Source organism: Dicentrarchus labrax, unplaced genomic scaffold, assembly GCF_905237075.1.
Source record: "Dicentrarchus labrax unplaced genomic scaffold, dlabrax2021, whole genome shotgun sequence".
Lineage (NCBI taxonomy): Eukaryota > Metazoa > Chordata > Actinopteri > Moronidae > Dicentrarchus > Dicentrarchus labrax.
The window spans coordinates 608-13,797 of NW_026136793.1; the positions used below are offsets into that span (position 1 = coordinate 608).

General features: G+C 39.4%; 1 protein-coding gene across 9 annotated transcripts in view; it reads left to right on the forward strand.

Moving 5' to 3' along the window:
- Positions 1 to 396: 396 nt before the first annotated feature.
- The window catches only part of LOC127359860 (butyrophilin-like protein 2), a 59,877-nt gene continuing 47,083 nt past the window's right edge, over positions 397 to 13,190 (forward strand). For 2 of the 9 annotated variants that reach the window (XR_007882991.1, XR_007882992.1), the window contains exons 1-4: positions 450 to 850; positions 1,299 to 1,640; positions 1,775 to 1,873; positions 8,370 to 8,696. Coding sequence is in view for 7 of the 9 variants with exons in the window: in XM_051394164.1 (XP_051250124.1) it covers positions 814 to 850; positions 1,299 to 1,640; positions 1,775 to 1,873; positions 8,370 to 8,696 (805 nt within the window). In the remaining 2 variants the exon portion in view is untranslated. Of the gene's footprint in view, positions 851 to 1,298; positions 1,641 to 1,774; positions 1,874 to 8,369; positions 8,697 to 13,190 lie in introns of all 9 variants that reach the window. The other 7 variants (XM_051394155.1, XM_051394164.1, XM_051394154.1 and 4 more) reach the window with 7 other exon arrangements.

A 13,190-nucleotide genomic window follows, 5' to 3' on the forward strand; every position in this document is an offset into this window, starting at 1 on the left:
CATCCCATAACTTACTGATTTTACCCCAAAAAGGATCTTTTCTGAAACATAACCAAGTGCTCTTGTTGCCTCAACCAAATAGTGTGTTTGCTTTATTGTAAGCCACAGTTTTATGTTATAAATGAACAGTGAGGGTCCCCAGCTTTTACACAATACTGGAGGCTAACTTGCATATGTTTTGCATAATTAGCTAAATGAACCAGAAGTGGATCTGTTTATTCTAAAATGCAGGTCTAATGTATTAAGCACATAACCTCAAAATGGACTCAAAAATAATGAAACTCAGAGTTGAAATATAACCACTTCCAGTTTAAAGGGCCAAGCAGCTGCTGGAATATTGTCCATATAGGTGATTATGCTAATGAATGCCTATTGCACAACATATGTAAGTTATCAGTTTCTAAATGTTGGAGACCCTGACTGTACATTAATAACATCAAACATTTCTCTGTTCACATTATTGTCAACTGGACTAAAACTGAGCGTTTCACAACCCAAATGTTTAACGTCCTTCAGGTCCAGTGTGTCTGTCACTGCTCTACTCTCCACCGCTCATATATGTCGTTTTGGGAGTTATTGGCAATCAACCAATAATGTTTGTGTGAAAGCTGCTCAGCCGGTTTCTTTCCATTCCAACAGCTGCTTCTCTGGAAACAGTTTAAAGTGAAACTAAAGTTTTCTCCTCACAGTGTCAGCAGATTATCAGGAGGAGGAAAGTGACAACTGGCTGTGAACTGAATGTGTTTTTCCAGTGTTCGTTTAGTGAGAAGCAGATTAATGAGGACTTTGTGGTTGTTGTAGTTTTTACAGAAGATGAAGATGTTTGTGGTGTTTGTGATCCTCGTGCACGGTAAGATAACCTTCCTCCCTCTGATCTGATCATTAGTCCAACATCATGTCTTTAATCTGTATTTCTATCATCTTCACTTCATTAGTCTGTTTAAACTCCAATAAAAACATGAAGAACATATTAAAGGCAGCATATTTTCAATGTTTGTGTAAATCATGATGAATGTAGAAGACTGTACAGTCAGACTGTCTTCAGTTCTGTTCTTCAGGATTATATCTCTGGAGGTTGCTCACATTCTTATAGCTTATATTACCAATAGTATTAATGATCCTAACACACTCATTTAAACACCATGTTGGATCAATACAGTCAGTCTATCAGTTTGTTCTGTTATTGCTCTGATCCTGTTTGTGAGTCCGATCACAAACAGCAGATTGAGGATCCAGAAGCAATAAGATCTGAAATAAGGCTGCTGTGATTGAACCTCTCTGTCTGTGTGACCTCACAGTTTCCCAGCATGCCTCAGCTGTGGAGCTGTATGAGGGGGAGGAGTTTGTCCTGCTGCCCTGTGAGTTTCACACTTTTGACATGGACGACCCCACAGTGGTGTGGAGCCGCTACGATCTCAATCCTCCAACCGTCCACCAGCGTCAGCAGGAAGGTGATGAACTTAAAGACCAAAACCAGCTTTACAGCGGCCGAACATCCATGATGGCTGACGCTCTGGAAACTGGAGACCTCAGCCTCAAGCTGACAAAACTCCACCTCTCTGACAGCGGCACCTACACCTGCACTGTCAGAGCATTAGGAGGACAACGGAGAGTGAGAGAAGTACAGCTGCAGGTCAAAGGTCAGCAACAAACTCTAAAACTCACTGTAGATACAGGTCAGAGGTCAGTACTGTAGATACAGGTCAGAGGTCAGTACTGTAGATACAGGTCAGAGGTCAGGAAGTTATTTTCTTTATGTTTCTCTTTCCCACAGAACGATTTCCATCCTGGGCCAAAGCTCTCCTGGTTCTCCTGGTTCTCGGTCTTATTGTTGGGGGTCTTTTGGTGCATTTTCGGCACTATTTCATGTCAGGTATGTCACTACTACATTACCCATAATGCCAATCGTCTTTACTCTTGTAGTTGTGTGAATGTTGAGGAAGAGGTCTGGGATTATAAGAGAAGGATGGGGCAGTGAACTGCTGGTGTCTGTACAGCTGGTGTTGTGGTTTGTTGTTAGGGTTGCTCTGGGTCAAAGGTCAGTGTCTTTATGATTCATATAATAATAATTCAGTCAGACGACTCGTTTGAAATGTTTATTCCAGCAGTGTAGCAGAGTTAGAGTTTGGCGTCCAGGCTCCAACCTCATCACTCCCTGCAGATATGTTTTTTTAAATTAATATTTTGATAACAACAACAACAACAACAGATACACAGCAACAGAAAAACCAACAACAACAGAACAACACAAACAAGCCAACAAAAAGGGTAAAGGGGGGTGGGGTCGGTACAGTAGTATATCAGTTCTTCACAGCATGGGGATCCTCATGTTTCCTGCAGACAAGATTTAAAAAAGCTCCACAGTTCATCTGGCCTATTATCCTCTACCAGAGTGGAGGCGGCCTGTTCCATCGATAAAACCTCCATGAAGTCCTTGCTCCAGTTCCCCATACTAAAACAGTTTGGCCTACGTTGTTTCCAGTTCATTAAAATGATCCGTTTAGCTGATTGAAAAGCCAGGACAATAATACTTTGTACAGTTTGGGGTTTTGCAGTGTCCATATTCCCACCTAATATACAGGTTATCGGGCAGGGTTTTATATCTATGTTAAGGACACGTGACAAACTTTCAATAACATTCAACCAAAACCTCTAAACAGGAGGGCAGTACCACAGTAAGTGCAATAGTGTACCCTCCACCTCACAGCCATGCCAGCAGGATTTGGATAATGTGTTATCAAATGTATTCAGATTGCAAGGTGTAATTTAAACTCTGTGTAATATCTTTATCTGTATCATTTGAATCTGACACACTTTGACACTTTTGTACAACTTGTAAGTGCTCTACCCCATTGTGGGGGGAAATAAGTACACTCATATCACGTTCCCATTGTAATTTAGTTTGGGAGTTTCTGTCAGGAGCAGCAGAACATAATAATTTATACATTGCTGAGACTGTACCTTTCCTGACAGCAATTCCACTTCATTTGTTTTCTACATCTTTGTTATTCCCTATCTCTTTGGAGAGTAAAGGTTTCATGACAGATTTTATGTGTAGATATGACAGAAATTCTGTATCTGTCAATCCAAATTGTAATTTTAAGTCATTAAACGGGATCATTTTACCATCACTAATTACTTGGCCCTACTAACTTATATTATGCTGTTGCCATATTTTATTCTTAAGAGGTTTACCTTCTGCGGTAAACAAAGGATTATTCCACAGTGGACATGATGGTGGAGAATTTTGACTACATCACATGAGAGCTGTATGGCTGGATTATTAATTCTGGAAATATTTTTGGGATTATACCATAAAACTGTTAAGGTTCTTTGTTATAAGCTTTTTAAAATGTTGTCCTCAAGCCACTCCCAACTGCCGATCTCTCTAACGCTGGCATAGGCCCACTGCAGGGGATATCTAGAGTTAAATGCTAGATAATATTGGTATATATCTGGAAGTCCTAATCCTCCTTTAATTCTTGGGTTGATTCATCTTTTATTATTAATCCTAGGTTTTTTGTCCTTCCAAAGAAAACCAGAGAATAAGTTATTTATTTCCTTAAACCAGCTTGGGGGGGGGATTTAAGCAGTATAGAAGACATGAGAAAAGCCAACCTTGGTAATATGTTCATTTTTATGACTTCTGATCTTCCCCAGAGGGAAAGAGGTAAAACCGTCCACCTTTTAATATCTTCCCTGACTGTTTTAAGAATTTCTGGTGCATTTATATCAACAATTTTGCTAATTGGAGACTGTATTTTAATTCCTAGATATTTCATACCTGGGGGGTCCACTTAAAAGGGGTTGTGCACAAATGTGTTTGTTAAGTGAGATGGTTAAGTGGGATGGCCTCACTCTTACTCAGGGCCAGATTAGCACTTCACTTTACCCTGGGTAACAATATTCAAGGGCCCCATCATCACGACCCCAGGATCACCATAATCTGGCAAAATACAGAATAAATTACAGTAATATACAGTAAATATACTCAATACTTCAATAACTAACTGTCATCAAGTGCATTTTGATGTACAGATGTGCAAATGCTCATAGAACTACAAACGCACCGCTATGTTCTCTTGTCAAGACCACTCACTCACATATGATGTTATGAAAACAAAACACATCAGCATCAGTATAATCTGGCAAAATTGACCCACTACATAGAGAGGGAAGGAAGTGTCCTCCATTTTCACAAAAAAATAAATAAGCAACCACTTTCAAAGCATCCAATATTTATTTAACAACACCTACTCCCAACACAAATGTATTGAACTGATAGAGCCATCACAGAGGAAGTCCACAGACAAGACACAAACAAAAATCCATAATCTCCTAGAATCAAGAAGCATTTTGGTCCTCAGTTGTTATGTGTGTGTGTGTGTGTGTGTGTGTGTGTGTGTGTGTGTGTGTGTGTGTGTGTGTGTTCGTCCAACTTCACAAGTCTTTTCTCTTAGAATGCCAAACTCTGAGTTTATAAACTAATTCAATAATAAAAACTATGAGTGGCCAGAACCAAAACAAAATGTGACTTTGTTTTGGTTCTCGTTCAGTCTGTTGTTCAGTCTGTTGTTCAGGCTGTTGTTCAGTCTTTTGATGCAGGTGCACTGCAGCCATGGTTATAAGTATGAGCAGTAGTGAGGGAGTAGTCATTTTAGAGATGGTGAGGCATTACAGCACACAGGAGGCGCTTGAAATAATCATGGACTCCGAGAGCGAAGATGGCTCCTCATCCTCCTCCTCCTCCGAGTACTCTGATTACTCCACGGAGGAGGCCTCAGAGGTAGAGACAGATGATCTGGTGTTTAGCCCTGACTCATCTGAAGATGAAATTGATGAAGCAGCAGCAAAATGGACTTAAAGAAATGGAAAAATAACTGGTCTCAAACAAACTCTGAGACTTTCCACAACAGCAGAGTTGTGTAAACATATTGGCCTTTAAAGGGTTAAAATACCCAAAATATGATACCTATTTGATATGTATATTTCAAGCTGGAGTAGTTCTAAAAGATTGACTCATTTAAAGTAGAAAAAAATATTGATTTATAAGATTTTTACAGCAGTTTTTGTGAAGGTGGCAGTTTTCTGCCTTAGGAACTGATGTGTGATTTTCTTAAAGGAACCTCTAAGCAATCTGTTAGGATGATTTAACAGAGCTGGGACGTTCACTGGAGTTGAAGGATGCTTCATGTTATTTCCCCACTTTTACAGGATGTAAACAACTACACACATGCAAACAGTGAGAGAATGATACTAATAATAAATAAAGACTGGCACTGGCTTCATACACATCAAAGAATTGATCTCAAAATACTGTTATTGACTTCCAAACACTGAATGGTTCAGGAAATATTTAGTTTGAAGATAAAGTGTAAAATATAATATCACAGAAGCCAAAAGACTAAAAGTTGAAATAAGATGTTTTTGTGTTGAAAGTTCAGATCTTAAAGTGTCAAAGCATACTGGAGCTCCTGTAGCTAATGTGTCCCTGTAGCTAAAAATAACTCCAAATAAGATCAAACTGCTCATTAAGACAAGTGACATTTACTTAAATTCAGTCAAACAGCTTCCATAGTGAGCACTAGATCATCAGTTCACACTCAAAACAAGTCCCACTAGATTTTAAATCTAAATATCAGATTATCTGAGATTTGATATTTGAACATTTAATAGTCTTCCCACATAATCCTTTCCTATCTGACCATTATTTAATAACTTTTGAATTCATCCTATTAGATTATAAGCCATTAGGCAAAACTTCCTACAGCAGATGTCTATCTGACAGTGCTGTAGCTAAATTTAAGGTGGAGATTCCTTCAGTGTTTAATTCAATGCCATGTCTGAATTTAACAGAGTCCTATAACGACTTTAGTCCCTCTGAAATTGATAATCTTGTTGATAGTGCTACAGGCTCACTACGATCAACATTAGACTCTATCGCTCCTATAAAAAGGAAATTATTAAAACATAGGAGACTAGCACCGTGGTATAACCACCAAACCCGCCAGTTAAAACAAATAGCTAGGAAATCTGAAAGGAAATGGCGCTCTTCCAAATTATCAGAATATCGCTCAATTTGGCAAGATAATCTTAAAATTTATAGAAAGGCCCTCCGTAATGCCAGAGGAGCCTATTACTCAGCACTAATAGAAGAAAATAAGAATAACCCTAGGTTCCTCTTCAGCACTGTAGCCAGGCTGACAGAGAGTCACAGCTCTATTGAGCCACATATCCCCATAAACTTAAGTAGCAATGACTTCATGAGCTTCTTCTATAATAAAATTATTACTATTAGAGAAAAAATTAATCACCAACTGCCATCAACAGTTATCAGTGGCTCTCGAAGTTCAGGGACTTCTGACAATGTAAACTTAGATGTATATTTAGACTGTTTTTCTGCTATCGATCTTCATCAGTTAACTTCAATCATTTCTTCATCGAAGCCATCAACCTGTCTATTAGACCCGATCCCAACTAGGCTGCTTAAAGAAGTTGTTCCCTTAATTGGCACTTCTTTACTGGATATGATTAATCTTTCTTTATTATCAGGATATGTACCACAGTCCTTTAAAGTAGCTGTAATTAAACCCCTTCTTAAAAAGTCCACTCTTGACCCAGGGGTTTTAGCCAACTATAGACCGATTTCTAACCTCCCGTTCCTCTCTAAGATTCTGGAGAAAGTAGTCGCCAAAGAGTTGTGTGACTTTCTACATAACAATAGTTTATTTGAGGATTTTCAGTCAGGATTTAGAGTTCATCATAGCACAGAGACAGCTCTGGTTAAAGTTAATAATGACCTTCTGACTGCTTCTGACAATGGACTTGTCTCTGTACTTGTATTATTAGATCTTAGTGCTGCATTTGACACCATTCACCATAATATTCTTTTAGAGAGACTTGAGCATCAAATTGGCATTAAAGGAACCGCACTAAGCTGGTTTAAGTCATATTTATCAGATCGCTCGCAGTTTGTACATGTTAACGATGAATCTTCAATAAATACTACAGTTAGTCATGGAGTTCCACAAGGTTCTGTACTTGGACCAATACTATTTGCTTTATATATGCTCCCTTTAGGCAACATTATTAGGAATCACTCCATTAACTTTCACTGTTATGCAGATGATACGCCGTTATATCTATCAATCAAACCCAATGAAATGAATCAATTATCTAAATTACAAACATGTCTTACGGACATAAAATCCTGGATGACCTGCAATTTTCTGATGTTAAACTCAGAAAAAAACGAAATTCTTGTTCTTGGCCCCAAAAACCTTAGAGACTCATTGTCTAAAGATATAGTCACTCTAGATGGCATTAACTTGGCCTCTAGCACCACTGTCAGGAATCTTGGAGTTATCTTTGATCAGGATTTGTCATTTAACTCCCACATAAAGCAGACCTCTAGGACCGCCTTCTTTCATTTACGTAATATTAGAAAAATTAGACACATCCTATCACAGACAGATGCAGAACAGGAGCCAGAGCCTTCAGTTACCAAGCTCCTCTCCTGTGGAACCAGCTTCCAGTTGTGGTTCGGGAGGCAGACACCCTCTCCACATTCAAGAGTAGGCTTAAGACATTCCTCTTTGATAAAGCTTATAGTTAGGGCTGGATCAGGTGAGTCCTGAACCATCCCTTAGTTATGCTGCTATAGGCCTAGACTATCGGGGGATTTCCCATGGTGCACTGAGCTCCTCCCTTCCTCTCTCTTTCTGCACTCATTCATGTCCCATTAATGCATGTTACTAACTCCACTTCTTCCCCGGAGTTCTTGTGCTTTCTCGTCTCGCAGGTTCTCATGGATCCTGGTGGAGCCTCCTGCCATGGTCCTGCTTGACTGCCATTGCCAATACTGTTGTTGCTGTGCACCTGTCTGTCTGTCTGTCTCTCGCTCTCTCTCTCTCTGCCTCTCTCTCTCTCTCTCTCTCTCTCTCTGCCTCTCTCTCTCTCTCTCTCTCTCTCTCTCTCTCTCTCTCTCTCTGCCTCTCTCTCTCTCTCTCTCTCTCTCTCTCTCTCTCTCTCTCTCTCTCTCTCTCTCTCTCTCTCTCTCTCTCTCTCTCACCCCAACTGGTCGAGACAGACGACCACCCACCTAGAGCCGGAGGATCTGTCCTAGGTTTCTGCCTTTTTCCTTGCCCTTGTCGCCAAGTGCTTGCTCATGGTGGTACTGTTGGGTCTCTGTAATTAATGTTAAAGAGTTCGGTCTAGACCTGCTCTATTTGAAAAGTGTCCTGAGATAACTTCTGTTATGAATTGGCGCTATACAAATAAAATTGAATTGAATTGAATTGAATTATCTGACTGACTTAGAAATAGATTTCCTGCAGTGCAGCTGATGTTGTGGTTTGTTGTCCTCTCAGTCTACCAGGTGGAGGTGGGTTCAGAGGAGGAGTCTGTCCTGCTGCCCTGCAAAACCACAGTTCACCTGCCTGAGGACGTCACAGTGGAGTGGACGGACAGTGACAACAGGAAGGTCCATGTGTATCAGAACGGCTCTGATCAGCCTGAAGAACAGAACCAGTATTACAGAGACCGAACAGAGATGAAGAGAAACCTGCTGGAACCTGGAGACCTCAGTCTGACCCTGAAATACCCCAAATACAGAGACAGAAACACTTTCACCTGCACCGTCTACAGCAGGGAGAGAAAGATCCTGATGGAGAAACAAGTGCTGCTCGAGGTCAAAGGTCAGTGCTGTAGATACAGGTTGAAGGTCAGTGCTGTAGATACAGGTCAAAGGACAGTGCTGTGGATACAGGTCAAAGGTCAGTGCTGTAGATACAGGTCAAAGGTCAGTGCTGTAGACACAGGTCAAAGGTCAGTGCTGTAGGTATATTGTTTCTGGTTCGTGGTAGCTATATTGTTATTAAGCTAGTAGCTATATTGTTATTAAGCTAGCAGCTATATTGTTATTAAGCTAATAGCTATATTGTTATTAAGCTAGTAGCGCTTTCATCAATACACCTGGAGAATGTAGCTCGTAGCATAGCATTAGCTCTCTGTAACGTTAGCTCGTAGCATAGCATTAGCTCTCTGTAACGTTAGCTTGTAATCAGTCAATAAAGTTATTACAAACTGCTGCTGCTGTCTGTACAGCTGATGTTGGGGTTTGTTGTTCTCTCAGTCTGTCAGGTGGAGGTGGAGGAGGGGGCGGAGTCTGTCCAACTGCCCTTCAAGACCACAGCTAACCTGCCTGAGGATGCTGAAGTGGAGTGGGTGAAAGGTAACAGCTACAGTAACAGGAAGGTCCATGTGTATCAGAACGGTTCTGACCAGCCTGAAGAACAGAACCAGGATTACAGAGACCGAACTGAGATGAATGAAGACCTGCTGGAAACTGGAGACCTCAGTCTGACCCTGAAATCCCCCAAAGAGAGAGACACAGGAACATACTGCTGCAGAGTCTACAACAAGGACATCTGGAGAGGGAAAACAGTGCAGCTCACAGTCAGAGGTCAGTACTGTAGATACAGGTCAGAGGTCAGTGCTGTAGATACAGGTCAGAGGTCAGTACTGTAGATACAGGTCAGAGGTCAGTGCTGTAGATACAGGTCAGAGGTCAGTACTGTAGATACAGGTCAGAGGTCAGTACTGTAGATACAGGTCAGAGGTCAGATGTCTCTGTGTCTGTCTGTGTCTGACTGTCCTCTGTCTCCTCTGCAGGGAGAACCAGGAACAGAAGCAGCTCCATTGATCCAACTCCTCTGATGGCTGATCAATCTGTTTGATTGGTCTGTTGATCAATCTTTGATTATTGATCTTGTTGAAGGGGCTCAAAGGAAGAGAATGTCAACGTTCAGCTTTCAGTGTTTCCTCTCTTCATCGTCTGAATGAACCTGCAGTCCATACTGTGATTGATTGATTGATTGATTGATTGATTGATTGATTGGTCTCATGTAGCTCTATAATGTTTCTCTGATGTTTGTGTATTCAGCTTCTATACATATATATCTGGCTGTGTCTCAGGAGGTAGAGCGGGTCGTCCACTGATCAGAAGGTTGCTGGTTCGATCCCCGGCTCCTCCCGCTGCATGTCGAAGTGTCCTTGAGCAAAATACTGAACCCCAAACTGCTCCTGATGCTGAATCACTGTATGAATGAGTGAATGAGTGAATGTGTGAATGAGTGAATGAGTGAATGAGTGAATGTGGCCTGCTGTGGAGACGCTGGTCTCTCTCGTCTCCTCCTCCTGAGTCAGGTTGGCGAGTGGTGATGTATCCTCAGTTCCCACATTACAATCTGTGACAGTAACTTACAATGTGTAACTGAGTCCACTGGGACCAGTTTGCCTTAATCCAATATATATTTTAATCTTTTTGTATTACAGTTCTGCACAAAGGTGCTTTATAAATAAAGTTCTGATTGAATTCAGTCTGCTCTCAATAAAAAGTCTTCTTAGAAATCAATGAACCACTTTGTGTTTTGTCTTCAGACCAGTCAGAGATCCTAGTGAAGCCTGGAGATGATGCTCCTCTTCAGTGTCGGGTTCTGTTGGACTGGATCATCTCTTAATTTATGCCTTAATTATTTATATTTGTGTCCTGCACTGAGCCAAAATACTGTAAAATCACAGGAAATATCTGCCAGCAGCGTGTACAATGTGCAACCTACTGCTTATTTCTAAAGAATACACCTAACTTAAGTTGAAGTTTTTGATTTGATCCCCAGTTATTGTGCTAATATTAAGACTCAGGATTGTTTTATTTGGGATCTATTCTGCCCTCTAAACTTATAAATGTTTTATCTTGTGACAGAATTCAGTGTCGCTCTAACTTAAAGATTATACAACCATAAACTGTTACAATGCACACCCTGTAGCTACGTCATCATTTATGTAACTTCAACTTGTAACTGCAATTTTAACATTTTATAACCGAGATTTGATTGATAATCATTTATTTATAAAACAAGAATCTTATTCTAAGAACAAGTTTCCATAAATGTTACAATTTAAACACATTTAATTGGTTAAACATCTAAAAATAATATTTAAGGATTGTTTTTTTCTTATTACTCTTCAGTTACAAACAATCAGGAATACATAATATGTATTATATATAATATATATGTGATAAATGAGTCTGTAGTTACTGCACTACCTATATATCTGTTTATATCTGTTTATATCTGTTTATATCTGTTTATATCTGTTTATATTGGTTTATGCTAATACAAAGACATTTACATTCTGTATGGTGAGGTAGAAATTACAGACAAAAATATATAAAATACTACACATTATTCATTCAATTAAAATGATTTCTTTATTTATTTTTATTTACTTTTATTAGAGATTAATATCAGGGGCGGTCCTTTATTCTTTTGCACATATTGTTATATTGTTTGTATTATCATTGTTTAAATAAATGTGCAATTCTTTGGAGTTCTTTTCTCGTGGGGATGGGGCGCTATCAGTAAAGCTCGCCTAGGGCACCAAATGGTCTAGGACCGCCCCTGATATTAATGTCTAATAGAAGTAAATAAAAATAAATAGTGAGGAAGAGTTGGACACAGACACAATCTTCAATTTAACATTTAAAAGCCAAATAAAGATTTTACATAAATACAGTTAAAAACTGTATTTATATATATATATAATAATATAATATAAATAAATATAATAATATATCATATTATTATATTATTTACAGTATTTTTTGTGCTCCAGCTGCAGGAATATTACTGTTTTTTTAACTTCTTTAAATGTGATCCTAAAGGCTAAAAAAGGAACTGTAATTGTTATTATTACTATTGTTTGACTCCTCGTGGATGAAGGCTGAAATCAGCTCCTATCAGATATGAATCATAAACACTTTAATGACTAATTGTTTGTACAGTGACAGTGGATGTATTAATGAGGAGGCTTCACCACAGACCAGCAGTAATCTGATTTCTTCTCAAACTTATTCAGCAAAGTAAATGAGTAGAAACACCTCTGGCTGTAAACAAGTGTTGCTCCACTGTTTATGATTTGAATAAACTCAGCTCATTTGAATTCTGTCTGACGGAAATGAAGCATGGAAATCTCCACCACCACTCAGACACTTAAAATTAATCAACTTATTGCACATTAACTGATATCAGCCTCACTCTCCTGCAGTCCTATCAGAGCTACATTCAACGCTTCAACCTTGTTTTCAACCAACTGTTCAGGTTCCCAACCGATTTATTTTTGGTCCAACGCTCCGAACAGTTCCCTGTTGGTGGAAGAGGCCTGTCAGTGCTGTAGTGCAGGTTATACCCACTCCTAAATCCCCCATGATGCTCCTCATTCACTACTGTTCTTTTAGAAGCCATGACGTAGTTCAGTTTTCATGTGGATGTAGTCAGGAATAAGGAATACTTCAGTCAATAAGCATAATGAAGTAGTGGTCTGAGCCTGTAGTCTGTGGGTCAGTATGGATTCTTCTTTTGCTAATGTTCATTTCATAATGATCCTCAGTTAGTGACAATATGCCACAGCAGAAGCTAAAGTCAGGTGGAGAAAGAGCCAATTGAGTCCTGCCTGAGTTGGAACTGATGAACTGTCTGTATTTGCAGCTCTTGGAGCAAATACTGAGACTGCTTCATTATATGTATGTAAGCATTAACATATCTCAATACATTGTGACATCATGAAGAAGATAGTTTGATATCATTATTGTACTAATGAAAAGTGTTTCTGTTACTGACATTAAAATGTTTTTGAAATGAATGAAGGTGAATATTAAAAGCTTGTTTTGCTGAACGCTTCAGTTATTTAATGATTGATAAAGTAGTTCTGTCAGTCTGTCTGTCTGAGGCTGCTTCATGTTGACACAAACCAACAGCTATAACAAATATGAGGAAACTGAACCTCCTCCTGTTTCCTCAGAAGTGATCTGTGGCAGTCGGACTTCATTCCAGAGAGCTGCTTTATCAAACTCTGAACCTGATCCTTCTCTGCCTCCTTTCAGTCCAGTGACTGCTGTCTGTGTCCGGTGGGAAGCCCTTTACTTATTTCAGCTTTTAAAGGTCCAGTGCGTAGGTCGATAAAAACGTCTCATTCTAAGGTAACGAACACACAACCATTCTTATTTTCAGCTGATTAAACACTAATGAAAACAAACCTATGGATATTATATTTCTGACAATAGATCCTCCTCAGTGTTACACATCAATAAAGTGTTTCTGATTCTGATTTACATCCCATAACTTACTGAT